At 62.0% G+C, this 14,215-nt stretch overlaps 1 protein-coding gene across 1 annotated transcript in view; it reads left to right on the forward strand.

Annotated features, from left to right (window-relative positions):
* Nucleotides 1–2,581: 2,581 nt before the first annotated feature.
* FAM129B (family with sequence similarity 129 member B) overlaps nucleotides 2,582–14,215 on the forward strand; it is a 30,239-nt gene continuing 18,605 nt past the window's right edge. The window contains exon 1 of the mRNA XM_017829197.1: nucleotides 2,582–2,688. Within this exon, the coding sequence (XP_017684686.1) occupies nucleotides 2,634–2,688 (55 nt within the window). The 5' untranslated portion in view covers nucleotides 2,582–2,633. The remainder of the gene's footprint in view (nucleotides 2,689–14,215) is intronic.

The following is a 14,215-nucleotide window of genomic DNA, read 5'->3' on the forward strand; positions in this document are numbered from 1 at the left end:
GGAGTCCCCGTCCCTGGAGGGGTTTGAGCAGAGCCTGGATGTGGCATCAGTGCCATGGGCTGGGTGACAAGGTGGGGTTGGGTCAAGGGTTGGACTCAATGACCTCGGAGGTCTTTTCCAACCCAGTTAATTCTAGGATTCTATGATTTAGCAGCTGAGCCTGTCTCTGCCACCAGCCAGTGTGTGCCAAAAATTCAGCTCTGTGTCACCACCTGGCACCGACTGACAGTGCCAGGACATCGTGCTCATCTTCAGGTGGTTTTGGGAGCCCCAAAAACAGCCTCTGTGTCTGTGGTACAGCCTCCAGTCTCTGTTGACACGCTATTTCTGCGCGCCACAAACAAACCCTTCCTGTTTGCAAATCAACAATATCAATGCTGGCTATTTTTTACCTTTTAATTAAGGTTTTATTTTGTTATTTATTTAACAAACACATCAGTGGGTAAAAGAGGCAGGTAATGACTCAGTGTGTAGTGCTCCAGTGCTTATGTGGATTGATTTTTCAAAAATAAGGCTTTTATACCACTTACTTGGTCTATTTAGCAGGACTGTGTGTGCACTGCCTAAATAATACTCCATATATTGCTTTTTTTAAAGGGATGGAGCTTGCTTTCTAATAATGAAGTCATTTGCACGGGTAGATGTTCACATTTATTTTCAATTTGAAGGGGGTGGATGCATTTTCACCACCTTTCAAATACCATCACCCCACTAAGGCAGACTTTCAAATGAATTCAGAGCCAGACTCCTCGGGGATCAGCGTGGGGGAAAGTGTTTAAAAGCCTCCAGTGGAACAATTTTCTATTGGAAATGAGATTTCGCTGTAGATAAATTTCCCACGAGAATCCCTTGATTTCAACACCCTTTTGGCCAGAGAAACAAACTGCAAACAAGCCCTCTGCCAAGGGGAAAACCTTCTTATGGGGCATCACGGAGAGGAAAAGGGAAATATTTCAGCTTTGGAGCTATTTTCCCTTCGAAATGACTTGCAGGGGTGCTAAGATGGGAAAGGCTGATGCACTGAGGGCATTCCTGGAGGGAGAGCCCAGCCCAGGGGGGATCCCAGCCCCATCCAGCCTGGCTGCTGTGGGTGCTGGGACAGATGCAGGTGTGGCACCTGGATGCCAGTTGATGTTCTTTGGCCTCGTGTGGAGTGTTTGTCTTCAGCAGAGCTTGGTTTGGCACGGCAGCACCCACACCCCTGCCCCAACAGGAGGATGCTGGGCCCCTGAGCGAGGGGGGCAGGACCCCCTGGTGTCCCCCCCGGGTGTGCCAGGCTGGGGGTGGCCCCGTTTCAGGGTGGCAGCAGGCAGGGAGAGGCGTTTCCAGCCTCCTGCCCCCTCCCCATCCCCAGCCGGCCAAGCAGAGCTATTTCAGGAGGATAAACAGGATGCCTCGCTCCCGGGCTGGCCACCTCCATTCCTCCCTCCCACAGCCCTCCAGTAAACAGGCCAGCCCAGGAAAAGCCTCCCGGCACAACCCCAGAGCCCAGAGCGAGCCAAGCAACCTGGCCACAGCTCAGCCGAGCTTTGCCCAGCCCAGCCCAAGCTTCCAGTGGTCTGGAAGCATCCAGGGAAAGCAGAGCGATCCCAAAGCACGGATCCACCTCGGCAGCGACTCCCTGGAGCCGCCCCGCAGCTGGGAACCGCTTGAACTTTCTGGTCACACCACCACGTCCTCCTCCTTCCTCCTCCTCCTCTTCCTCCCTCGGTCACACCCCGGCTGCTCGCTGTGCCCGGGGTCTGGGAATGACACCGGCCAGGCCTTTCCTTCGGCGGGATCGTGCCCAGGCAGCGCCGGAGAATCCTGCGAGGGCTGTTTCCGCCTGTTGCTCTTGGGAAAGGAGCTGCAGCACCAGCGGGAGGAAGGTGGAGCTTTTCCCCGCTTCCTCCAGCTCCGCAGCTCCGGCTGCTTCCTGCCTCGGGTCGGCGTGTCCAAGGAGACTTTGCTGGATCGGTGATCCTGGGGAGATGCCAGCCCCCATCCCGGCACAGCGGAGCCAAACAGCTCTTGGTCTTAAATCTGTGGCCGGAGAGGGTTTTAAGTCAACTTGAGTTCTTCCATCCCATTTTCCCACAGGCTGGGGAGGGACAGGGGCCCCGCGCCGGCTCCCACGGCTGCTTTTCCACCTTGGCACTGCAGGAGCAAGGTCAGGGCGGGAGGCCCGGGGTGTGGGCACAGGTAGGACAGAGCCCGGGTGTTGCAATGCCGGGAGTGGAGGATCCCGGTGCCAACACGGAGCCGGTTTTCCCGGCGGCAGCGCCCGCCGTGGGACCCGCCGTGGGACCCGCGGGTGTGCGGGGGGACACGCGGGGCTGTGCGGGTCCGGGGGAGAGGACACGACACATCCCCCCCCCTCCAGCCTCCCCATCCCCCACCGAGCAATTAGAGCGGCTAATTACCCGGCGGGGGGACCCCCGCGCCCCCCCAGCGCCGGTGCCGGGGGCGGCGGGCGGGACGCGGGGCGGTGCGGGAGGAGTGGCCGGGGGGGGCCGTGGGGCGCCGCGCTGCCGGGCCGCCCCGGGCGCTGCCTTCCTCCTCCTCCTCCTCCTCCTCCTCCTCCCCCCTCTTCCCTCTTCCCTCCTCCTCCTGCCGCTCCTCCCGCCGCCCGGCCCGGCCCGGCTCCGCTCGCCATGGGAGATGTGGTCTCCACGCACCTGGACGAGGGTCGCCGCCAGCACATCGCGGGTGAGCCCCGGCCGCGCCCCCGCTCCCCTTTTATCCCCGCCGCGCTCTCCCCATCCCTCCTTCAATCCCTTTGGGAACCCCCCCAACAATATTCCCGGGACTCCCCCTCCTGCTCGTGCCCTCTCTCGCTCTTCAAACTTCTTTATTTTCCCCGTTTCCGCGTGGTTTTGCCCGGGCACAGCCCGGGGGGCTCAGCGACGGTGCCCGAGGTACCCGCCAGGCTCCCAAGTGAAGGGCTGGGCTGTGCCGGGGGTGTTTGTGTTCGCTCTGGGGGCCGTGTCTGCGCGCGAAGCCCCCCCGGGATGCGGGGAGGGGAGAGGGGAGCTCTTCGGGGGATGCTGGAAGCCGAATCCGGTCGGGAACATTGCTGTCAGCGCGGCGACTGCTGGGGCTGGCTGGCAACTGAGTCTTCTCCGCCTTTCCAGGGCTGGGAGATCCTTAGGGAAGCCCCCCCGCCAAAGGTTCTGGGGTGGAGGGAAGGACTGGTTGCCCTCAGCCTTCCCGGCACAGGCAGGACACAGCAGTGCCCCCGCCACGGCCGTGGGACGGGGCAGGGTGACAATGTGGTTATTGAGAGCCCGTCTGTCCCGGGGCGGCAGCGCCTCGCCCCTGGCACGGGATGTCTGGCCAGAGCCGCCTGGGAACCGCGGGACGTGGGATTATGGCTCTGCACAGGCAGGGGTTGTTCGAAGCAACGGCTGGGGAGGGGGGGTCAGAGATGCTAATTGAGGCCTGCGGGGACTCGCTTGACCCCTGTAAGTGGGGTCACCCCTCTGTCGCGGTGCCGGGCTCCCCCGAGCCACCTCGCGGCACTGGCGGTGCGGGCGCTCGGCTCCCCGGGGCTCCCGAGCGGGCAGGACGTGACCTCCGAGCCCTTTCATGCTCCGGCTTTGCTTTCAGCTCCCCGGGCTGGAAAACCCCCTCATGTGCAGTGGGCGAAGCCACCCGCCCACCCCGCGGAGCCACACCTGAGGCGGGTGCCGGCACCGAGTGTGGCTCCCTGCTGGACCTTGTGCGTCTCGCCGGGAGCTCAAAGCCTCGGGAGCGCCGGTGTTTTGGAGGTGGCTCCACCGTATCATTGCTCTGTCTCGGCCATAAAGCCGCGGGAGTGGCTCTGGAGTCCTTTTGTCCCCAAGGGCTGTGGGGGAAAAGCTGCTGCTGGTGCTGCTGGAGCAGAGCGGTAGAGCTGCCGCGGGACTGGCACAGTGTCTCTCGGAGGAGCCCCTCGGCCCTGCCAGCCCCCGCCGTTCCTGGCAGGAATGCTTACGTGGTATGCGGCTCAGCAGGACGCCAGCAGGTTTTTGAGCTTTGAAGGAGAGCTTGGAACTCGCTCTGGGGTTTTCTCCTTGCATTAGTTAAAGCTCAAAACACGGCTTGTCCGTGAGGCTGCACCAGGCCAGGGCTGCCCACGGCAGCAACGTGTTTGGATCCAAAGCACATCCCGAATTTCCCTTTAACTTGCCGGTTCTCTGTGCAGAGATAGCTCCCTGTGCGAGCCCTGCGATCCTAATCCTGAAGAATAACAAGGAAAAGCCCTGTCTGGGTTTTCTGTGCAGGAATCTGACTCTGCTGGGTCGGGAATTGGGTGTTTGCAAGGCCAGGCTGGATGGCTGAACCCTGGCGGGGACTGAGCTGTTACCTCAGGGGGGGGTTTCAGCCCATGGGCAGGGGGGCTGAAAAGTGGAAAAAGTGGGAAAAAGGTTTAATGGGAAAAAGATTTAATGGGAGAAAGATTGCTGTGGAATAGGATGATGGAGATTGGGCTGGGACGTGTCCTGGGCCACGCTGCAGCCCTGAAGGTTTGGAGTGAGCAAGGGGGACACACACCTGTACTGGGACACCTCCCTGGGAGAGACTGGAGCAAACTGGGTTCCTGGAGCACCTCTCAGCTCTCTGGGTGAGGAGCCCCTGGAGCTGGGAGGGGCCGTAACCCAACAGGCAAGGCACGACTTGCTGTCAGGCATGCAAAGCAACGTGGCGGGGAAAACTCCGGGTTTTCCTGCCTAGATCAGCCTGTTCTCCACTGCTGCAGCTCCAGCTGGCGCCCAGGGAGCGATCCAACCCCTCTCCAGGCAACTTTTCCCAGTTGTCCTCCCAACTTTGGGGAGTTCGGATGTGCTGCCTGGGCTGCCGTGGCCCCTGATTGCTGGAGGGAGCTCTCTGGGGTTGGTGGTGCTTCCCGAGGTTGGAGCCCCCGGAATTTCTGGGGAGAACCTGGGCCAGACCTTTCTCCCTCCTGGGAATGGAGCACTGCAGCTGGATTAAAGGCAGGAGGGAGGTGGGAAAAGCCCTCCCATCAGATCCAAGCTGGGAAGGTGCCATGCCCTGTCCCAGCCCCTGTGCTGGTGGCTGATGCCAATGTCTCCCAGAAGCCGTGGGCCACACGTGTGTCACTGGTGTGTTGGTGGCTCAGGACCAGGGTCTTTCCTCCCACTGGTGGGACTGGATCCCTCCAAGCAGGTGTGGAGGCAGCAGGGATGCTGCTCTGTGCTGGGGCTGTTGGGGCAGCTGGGTGTGATCTCCACCTGGATGGTTCTGGCAGAGCTGCCTGCAGCTCCTGCATCCCGTTCTCCAAGGTCTCTCTATGACCAGTGTTTCCTTCTACCTCCCTGCTTTGGATATCTTCCCAGCCTGAGTCGTCCAGTCTGTTTGTCAACACCCTTCAGCTGCCCTCCTCCTCCTCCTCCTCCTCCTCCTCTTCCTCCCAAATGGGGGCTGGGAGTCGCTTCCAACCTGCTGTGTGAGCTGGAGCAGGGAATGGCTCTGCATGGGCACCATCACCTGGGGACATCACCTGACATGCACAGGGCGTCCTGCCAGGGTTCCTGGGAAAGCTCTCCTGCCAGGGTTCCTGGGAAAGCTGAGATGTCACGAGGTGACCTGGATTTTTGCGCAGTGTCCCCTCCTGTCCAGGGAAGAGACAGTATTCCCTCCTCCCAGTGCTCTCAGCGTGGAACTGGATGAAGCTGGAATAACTCCATCCCTAGGGCATCCCAGCCCCACGGACCCCTTCTCCAGGGGGATGAGGTGAAGCAGGACTGGCAGGACCCGGGTGGCTCCGTCCTGGGCACCTGGTGGGTGTGAGAGCCCAGGGATGCAGCAGGAGCTGCCGGATGTCTCCGTGGCCAGAGGGATGTGGGGGTGGGTGGCAGCACAGGGAGGGTCCCTGGGAGCTCACACCTTGTTCTGGCAACTCCGGGGAGTCGCCAGCCCGTTAATTACAGAGTAAAGCAGCTGTTAATTTTGGGGTGGGACTTCCACAGCCAGCAGCCCACGCGGTGGTGGCAGAGGTGACACTGAGCCTCGTCCCCGGGGCCGGACCTGCGGCATTTCCGCTCCAACGAGCCTTGTCAGGCATCGCTGGCTGCACATCCCTGATCCCACCCAGGAGCACTCTCCTGCTGCCTGGGTGCTGCTGGGATGGGCCGCGGGATCAGATCCAGAGGTGCCCGGCAAATGCCAGGAGGTGCCGAGCTGTGGTGTGCCACAGGGATGGAGGCTGCTGGCAGCGGGGAGAGGTTTGCTGTGGCTTCCCTGAGCGTGCCACTCATTTCCCGGCCTTGGCCACAGCTCCAGCCGGCGTGGGAGGCGGAGGCTGCCGGCGCTGGGCTCTGGGGTGGGTCTGGAGGCTGAAACCTCGCCCTGCCCCCGGGGAGGTGGTGCAGGGAGGCTCCGAGGGATCGCGCCGGAGACCTGGAGTGGTTTCTCTTAGCGAAATGTGTGTCTTCTTTCATGGTGAAATAAAGAACTCCCCTGGCATGTCAGGGCTCCCTGCCAGCGGGAGGGGCTGGTTCTGGCAAGCCGAGGCTTTACCTGCAGCCGTCGTGTCGGGGCACGGGGCTCTCTCAGAGCCAGCGTGTTGGGGCAAGGGGACATTGTTCTGGTGGCCTCCCCACGTGTGCAGGCAATAGGAGCCCTCCCTGCCCTGCCCGTGCTCAGCCCCGGGGGCAGAGCCTGCCTTCCCTCTGGGAGGGCTTTCCCTGCCTCCCCCAGCGAGGGTTTATCCAGAGGCCTTGCCTCGGGCAAGCTGGGGCAGGCACGGAGGGTATCCCTGCTCTGCCTGGGACAGGAGGAGCAGAGCTGGCACTGCAGCTGAGAGCTCTTTTTGGGCTCCTGGCTCAGCCCAGGGAGAGAGAAGCACCCACAGACCAGGAGAACCCCACGGCAGTATCAGACACCCCTAAACCCACTGCAGGGACCCAGCGAGGGAAGCACAGCCAGGAGCTGGAATTTCCCAAGCCTTTGCCTCCCTGCTTCCCTCAAATCACTGCAGAGGCTGGCTCGGCTCAGAGGGGCTCGGTGCCTCTTGGCACAGCCCTTGCCAGCTCTGTCCCACCCTCCTTGGATGGGCAGGCTCCTGTGTGTCCAAGCTTTCCAGCAGGAAGAACAACTGGAGGGATCCAAGGATGCTGATCCACAGGCAGTTGCTGCAATGTGAAGAGAGGTGAGGCCCAGCTCTCCACGACAAGGCTGAGCACCCTCTCTGGCCCTGCAGCACCCAGGTCTGACCCCACCACCCAGTTTGTAGGAGGTGTCACCTCACCCTGGGGCTGCAGCTCCTGGAACCCGGCTGGTGCCTGGCAGTGAGGTCCCTAAGCAGGAGCTGTGTCCCCTCCCCAGCCCCTGGCTGGCCCTGGAGCCTTGTCCAGTGCCTGGATGTGCTGCACTGGCTCCATGGAGAGCCCAGTGCCGGGGACCAGGAGGGGAGGAAGGGGCAGAGCAGAGCTTCCTCCCAGTCTCTTGGACTGGAGAGGGAGGAAGGAGTAAAACTCCACCTTTTCCCCTTTTTCAAAGGGAAAGGGCAGCGACATTTGACACAGGTCCCAGCTCTGACTAGCAGAGCACAGTGCCTTTCTCTGTGCCCTCCTGCCTTTCTCTGTGCCCTCCTGCCCTTCTCTGTGCCCTCCTGCCCTTCCCTGGCAGGGATCTGTCCCTGCCTGCAGCCTGGCTCCCAGCTCTGCTCTGGGGAACTCAGACCCTTCACTACAGGAGTCCTGGAATGGGACATTCCCCCACTGTAGGATGGATGGGATGCTCTGCCCTGGAGCTGGCAGGGGACCTCAGGCAGGATTTCCCCCCTCTCCTGCTATGCTGGTGGCTCCTGGGGCACAGGAGACTTGTCCTGTCTTCCCCTCTCCCTCTCCCAGCTCTGCTCAGCCCCGTGGGGGGTTTCCCTGGATGAAGGGATGTGCCCAAAGCTGGGGTGACCTCGATGCCACTATGTGGGGCAGGTTGCTGCCAGCAACCAGGTACCCAGAGTGGTGGTGGCTGAGCCATGGGAAGCATCCTGAGCCCTTTCCTCTCATCCCAACACATGCAAGGCATCACCTGAGACCGGGACAGAGCCTTGCCTTGGACACATCCCTGCCTTGGGATCACCCCTGCCTTGCCTGGGAGCCTCTTTGCCAGCTGCTGCCCACCCTCCTGCAGCAAGGACAGGCTCTGTGCTGCTGGGCTCTGGCTGCCAGCCCCACAGCACAGGTGCCCACCATGCCAGAATGTCCATGGTTTACCAGGCTCTGCAGTGCCTCTGGAGCATCCTTGGCCCTGGGAGACACTGATCCCTTGGCCACCCTCAGCTGGAGTATCACCCTCCGTGGGGAGGAGGGAGCAGGGATTGGGGGGGTGTGGGGCAGAGGAACCAGGCACAGGACCCTCTCCAGGGTCAAGGGCTGCAGCAGAGCCCAGGACAGGCTCAGGGCTGTTTTGTTCAAATGCCTCTTGATGGCCTTTTTTTTTTTTTGATTGTACATAAAAGTCTTTGTTTGGGTCCCCTCCCGTGGGGCTGGATTGGGTTCCCCGCTGGCACCGTCCAGCTGGGCAGAGGGAGAGCGTGCCAGGTTCAGCTCCTCTCCCTGGGGCTGGGCCCGGGGGGACATGAGGGGACTGGCTTTTGCCCTCTGCCGAGCCAGAACCATTTGTTGGGACATCTTGGAGCAAGAATCACCCACCCCCAGCTGCCCCCAGAGAGACCTGGAGATGTCCGAGTTTGCTCTGGCCCCTTTGCCGTGGGGACTCCCCTGCTGCCACAGCTCCCGGGGGCCGGGGGTGCCCGGAGGCTGCCGGTGCTGGTGCACACCCTGCCCGGTGTGGTGGGATTGCGCCATTGCAATGCTGCCCGGCCGGTGCCGGTGGATGAGCCGGACCTTATCTGGGGAGGGGTGATGCTGGTCCCACCCCGCTGCGGGGAGAACCCGCTCCGGGGTGAGCACCCAACGCTCGGAAGCTCTTCCCCAGCCTGGTGGGACCTCGGGGGACAAGGGATATGTGGGGTGATGTGGCTCCAGCCAGGATGAGGGTTTGGGGGGTGGTGTCCAGCTTGAGCCGAGCTGCTCCACGGGGATACTTCATCTCCCCACAGATTCCCCCAGCCCGTGGGACATATCCTGACAGTCCTGTGAGTGCAGTCACCTCTGGGACATATCCTGACAGTCCTGTGAGTGCAGTCACCTCTGCTGGTGCTCTGGAACCCAATCCCTGTGCCCACCGGGCAGGTGGCACTCTGGGCTGGGCTGGATTTTCCCTGTCACCTGCTCCCCAAAGCTTTGGAGCATTGCCCCCAAAGGCAAGGCTGCTCCAGGAGGAAGGGACAGGAAGAAGGGGTCCTGCCTGGAGCAGGCAGGTGGGATGGGCAGCAGGGGATCTCCTCCTGCCCCCATCCCTCGGAGGCTGTTTGGGCAGGGAGGTTCAGGGCAGGCATCTGGCTCTGGGCTCAGTCCAGCCCTGACCAGCTTCTCGAGGCGTTCAAAGGCCCCGAACGCTGTTTGTTATTCACATGCACATTCCTCGCACGCAGCTCCGCAGCAGCCTTGTTCCCAGGAAGCAGCGGGACACCGGCATTCACGCCACGGGAAAACACCCGCCGGCACGTAGCCGGCCACTAATCCCGCTCCTGCCGGGCTGGATGTGACCCTGAGCCGCGGGAGGGGCTGGGGCAGGGGGCTGAGTGCGGCTCGTGGGGGACGGGGGAGCAGGAGCTGTGGGTGAAGGTGTCTGGCGAGAGCACCGTCAGGGTTTTTTGGCTGTTCTGAGGCTGCGGAGCTGCTGCTGAATGCGCTGCTCCGTTCCCAGCCCCGTGGATGCCGCGGTTGGCCCCAGACCCTCGCAGGTCCGTTTCGGCAGGTTGGATTGTCCCGGCTGGGAGGGGAGTGGGGTTGTGCAACCACCGCTCCTGGGCGAGGTGCTGGGAGGTGGGGTGGGCGCTCCACGGTGGGCACAGACCACTGGGATACTCCCGGGGACACACGGGATGGGGGAATGCCACAGGGCGCCGGCGAAGGGTGCACCTTGCAGGGAGCCGTGTCCCCGACGGGTGCCCCAGCCCTGAGCTGGCACTGAGGGCACTTCTGACTCATCCGGGGGCAGAGCCGTGTGTGGCAAAGGCAGGGCGAGAGAGGATGAACCGGTTCAGGCCTGGCCCCATCTGGTTTCTCCTCCGAGGCTCCGCTGCCTCATCCCTTCCTGCCGCTGAGCCCCGTCCTGCCCACCCTTCCCCACCGCGGCTGAGTCAGAGGGTGGGTGAGGGGCCGCTCCAGCCCGGGGGAGGCAGGATGTGCTCCCTTTCCACCCGGGCCGTGCTTCTGAGCTGATTTCTGGCTGAAAATATTCCCGCTGGATTTTGGAGTGCCGCTGGATCCCTGGTGCTGAGCTGTGCCCGCGTGCAGGCATCAGAGCAGCCTCCACTCCCGGCTTGTCCCAGACAAGCTCAGTCTAAATCCTGACAGCAGCCTGGAGCAGGAACACCCCGGGGTGGTTTTGGGGGGGGTTGTGTGAAAGGTGCGTTTTGGTGCAGAGGAGAAACTGTCCCCAGCTTTTGCTCTCCCTCTCCAGTTTGTTTTTTCCCTGTTCCAGCCTCTCCTGGTCTGCATGAGAGGGGGAAATACAAAGCACTGCTGGGTCAGCCCCTGGGTTTTGCTGCCATCAGGAACAAACCCTCCTGCAGCCCCTTTTTTGCCCCGTGTCCCCCGGGTGTGGAGCTCGTGCCTGACTCCCCCCAGCCTTGGCATCTCCTCTGGAGCCAATGCTGGAAACCCCTCCCGGGGGGTGCTCAGCTGGGCTGAGTCAGGACCATGAAGGAGTTTGTGTTTCTGGGTGGAAATGAGCTCACACTCAAATTCCCGAAACCCTGAACTGCCGGCTGGGGTTTAACCCTTTGTGTGCCCCCCTTGGCTCTGCATGGTGCTTGTGCCCTGCCCACAGTGGCATCTCTGTCACTGTCCCCTGTACTGGCTGTCACTGCACTGCTGGTGCTCAGCCTGCCCAGAGCCATCTGCTGTCACTCTGCCATTCCCAAACTCCTTCTGGGATGAGCCTGTGCTGCAGTGGGGTGAGGTGGGACCTGTGTGCACGGGTCTTCATGTCCAGGTGCTGCTGAGGGCTCATGGGGTGCTGCTGGTTTGAAGTCTGGCTCAGCACCCCATCCCTGGTGTGCTGGGCACCCCATCCATGGCATCCTGTGCACCCCATCCACGGCATCCTGTGCACCCCATCCATGGCATCCTGTGCACCCCATCCATGGCATCCTGTGCACCCCATCCATGGCATCCTGTGCACCCCATCCATGGCATCCTGTGCACCCCATCCATGGCATCCTGTGCACCCCATCCATGGCATCCTGTGCACCCCATCCATGGCATCCTGTGCACCCCATCCATGCTGTGTGCCCTCAGGAGAATGCCCAGACACACTGTCTGCATAATGCCAGGATTTGGGGCACAGGAGGGTGGCCAAGGGACGATGGGCACACCCCTGAGTGTGCTTGGAGCAGGCAGCAGGGAGGGCTGGCTGGAGCAGCCCTGCTCAGAGGGACGACCTGGGACAACTGGTGGCATCAGCCTCCCTTGCAGTGGCCTTGTCCTTGGTGTGCCTTGATGGCAGAGCCACCTGGGCCACCACTGTCCCCTGTCAGTGTCACTGTGTGCCAGCCCATGGGTGTCCCTGTCCGTGCCAGCCCCATGGTGGATGTCCCTCTCAATGCCACCGTGGTGGTTGTCCCTGTGAGTGTCCCAGGTTCTGGGAGCCTGCAGTGCCCTCAGTAACCCACCCCTGCTCACTAATCATTTACTGGCCAAATCAGTGATTAACTCCTTCCCCTTGGCAAGCCTGGCCAGGCCAGCACATGCTGCCCACGGGTCCCCTGCCACAGGGATGTCCCACCATGCCACCCCCCCCCCCAGCCCGGGGGTTGTGCTTCAATGAGCTGTTTTGTCCTTTTTGTTTTTCTTATTTTTTTCTGGACCAGAAGGAAAATTCCCTGCCTGGGGTGGGGCATCCCTGTGGCATCCACGGGGGCTTGGGCACCCTGCTCCCAGCTCCTGCTCCCAACTCCTTCTCCCACTTCACTCTGCTGGTGGAAGGTGTCCCTGCCCATGGCAGGGAGGTGGAAGGAGATGAGCTTTAAGCTCCCTTCCAACCCAAACCATCTTGTGATTCCATGATTCTATGATTCCACATCATCCCAGGGGGTTCTGGGGAGGGCTGGGATTCCAAAGGCACCTCACCCCCTGGGCAGATGTAAAGGGCAGTGGCCACGAGAGGGCTGTGGGTGCCAAAGGGGATGTGGGCTGGAGGGAGGATGGGATGAGTGTTCCCACAGGGATTTGTCAGCTGCTGGCCTCCAGCCTGCCCTGGGTGTGAGCACACGTGTGTGGGTGTGCAGGGGGATGTGTGTGTTTGTTCATATGTGTTCATGGGGGGGGCATGTTGGAGAAGAGGAAGTTGTGTGGAGACCTCACAGCCTCTGAAGGGGCTACAAGGAAGCCAGAGAGGGACTGTTCATCAGGAACTGGAGTGACAGGACAGGGGGGAGTGGCTTCAAAATGACAGAGGGAAAATTTAGGTTAGATATACGGAAGAAATTCTTGGCTGTGAGGGTGGGGAGGCCCTGGCACAGGTTGCCCAGAGAAGCTGTGGCTACCCCGTCCCTGGAGGTGTCCAAGACCAGCTTGGACAGGGCTTGGAGCAACCTGGGCTAGTGGGAGGTGTCCCTGCCCATGGAAGGGAGGTGGAAGAAGATGAGCTTTAAGGTCCCTTCCAACCCAAACCATCCTGTGGTTCTATGTGTGGGGCTGCTGATGGTGCTGGGGATGCTCCCAAGGGCAGGACACAGCCAGTCCAGGCTGCTGGACCAGTTTGCCGTGGCCTCTGGAATCCTGAGGGTGAGATCTACCTCCTGCCCTGGCTCAGAGGGACCAGCATTGGGCCGGGGCTGCTCTGGCCAGGCCGTGACCTCTCAGCACCGAGGGCTGCACATGCCCTTGGGCTTCCAGCTGCCCCAGGGCTGTGTCATGGCCATGGCACTGCCCTGGGCTCGGTGACAGTGGTGGTGGCACAACCGGTTGGGGGGGTGGCAGGAGCAGAGCCTTCTCTCCAGGCTGGTTTCACCCAGACAAGCCTCAGGGACTCATCTGGGACAAGGACAAACCTGTGCTGCTGCCCTGTCCCTGTGTGTGGTGTCCTACAGGGCTGCCTGCCCTGCTGTGCCCCCTGGGTGATGCCAGGAGGGTGTGGGGGTCCTTGGGGATCCGGCAGGGAGCTGGTGTGGCATGGCTCAACTCTATCCTTGGTGCCAGCCTCCTGCCCAGCCCTGCACCCAGCCTGGCTCAGGGTTTGCCTCTCTCTGCCCTCCCCAGCTCTGGAGCCCCTTTATCTCCGCCTGCAGCCACCACGTGCAGCTTAGTCATGGGGATGCTGTGGAGGCAGGAGGGGCTGGGGACAGAGGAGCTCTGTGACCAGAGGTGCTGGCACAGGGGATCCTGCTGAGCCAGGCCTCAGTGCTGTTGGCACCCCACAAAGCCGCTGTTTTCTCCCTGCCTTTGCCAGGAGCCAGAGGGATGTGCTGGAGCCTGTGCCAGCCCAGCCTGTGCCAACCCAGCCACCCCGGCTGCTCGGGGACCGGTGCCTCTGCACGGCTGGGTGTGACAGGGACGGGGTGGTGGCACTGGGAGGGGGGGTGTGGTGGAGCACAGCGGTCCCAGGGCAAACACCAGGATTGGGAAAGCACCGGCAGTGGGTGGCTGGGGACACCCATCCCTGGGAGGTCCCTGTGTGTGCTCCCACTTGCCAAAGGGCTTTGCTGTGGGTGTCTGAGCCTGCACCCAGGATGGGGGGTGGCTGGGTGGGAGGCAGCCAAGCCAAGCCCCTTCTCTCCATAGCCATGGTGGTGAGGGGACAGGGGACGTGGCTCCCTGGACTGTCACCTGTCCCCAGACCCCTCCAGCTCTTGGTGGGACGTGCAAAGGGACAGCGCTCATGGGTGGCTTTGGCTGTGGATCCTGGGGGGAAATGCTCTCTATTATAGCCCCCAGTGCTTACTGTATGGCCAGAGGATGCTCCCCAGAGATCCCAGTACTGCTGGGAGGAAGGAGCCAGTGGGTGACTGAGCTGGTTCCCACATGGAACACGTCAGCCCCACACAGGGTGCTATGGATTTTGGGGGTCAGGGCGCCCACTGGCATCATCAGTGTGGGCTCCCCATCCCCTGCTCAAGCAAAGCCTGGCTGTACCACCACTAGCTGGCCACACTTTG

The sequence above is a fragment of the Lepidothrix coronata genome, unplaced genomic scaffold, assembly GCF_001604755.1.
Source record: "Lepidothrix coronata isolate B3197 unplaced genomic scaffold, Lepidothrix_coronata-1.0 Scaffold160, whole genome shotgun sequence".
NCBI lineage: Eukaryota > Metazoa > Chordata > Aves > Passeriformes > Pipridae > Lepidothrix > Lepidothrix coronata.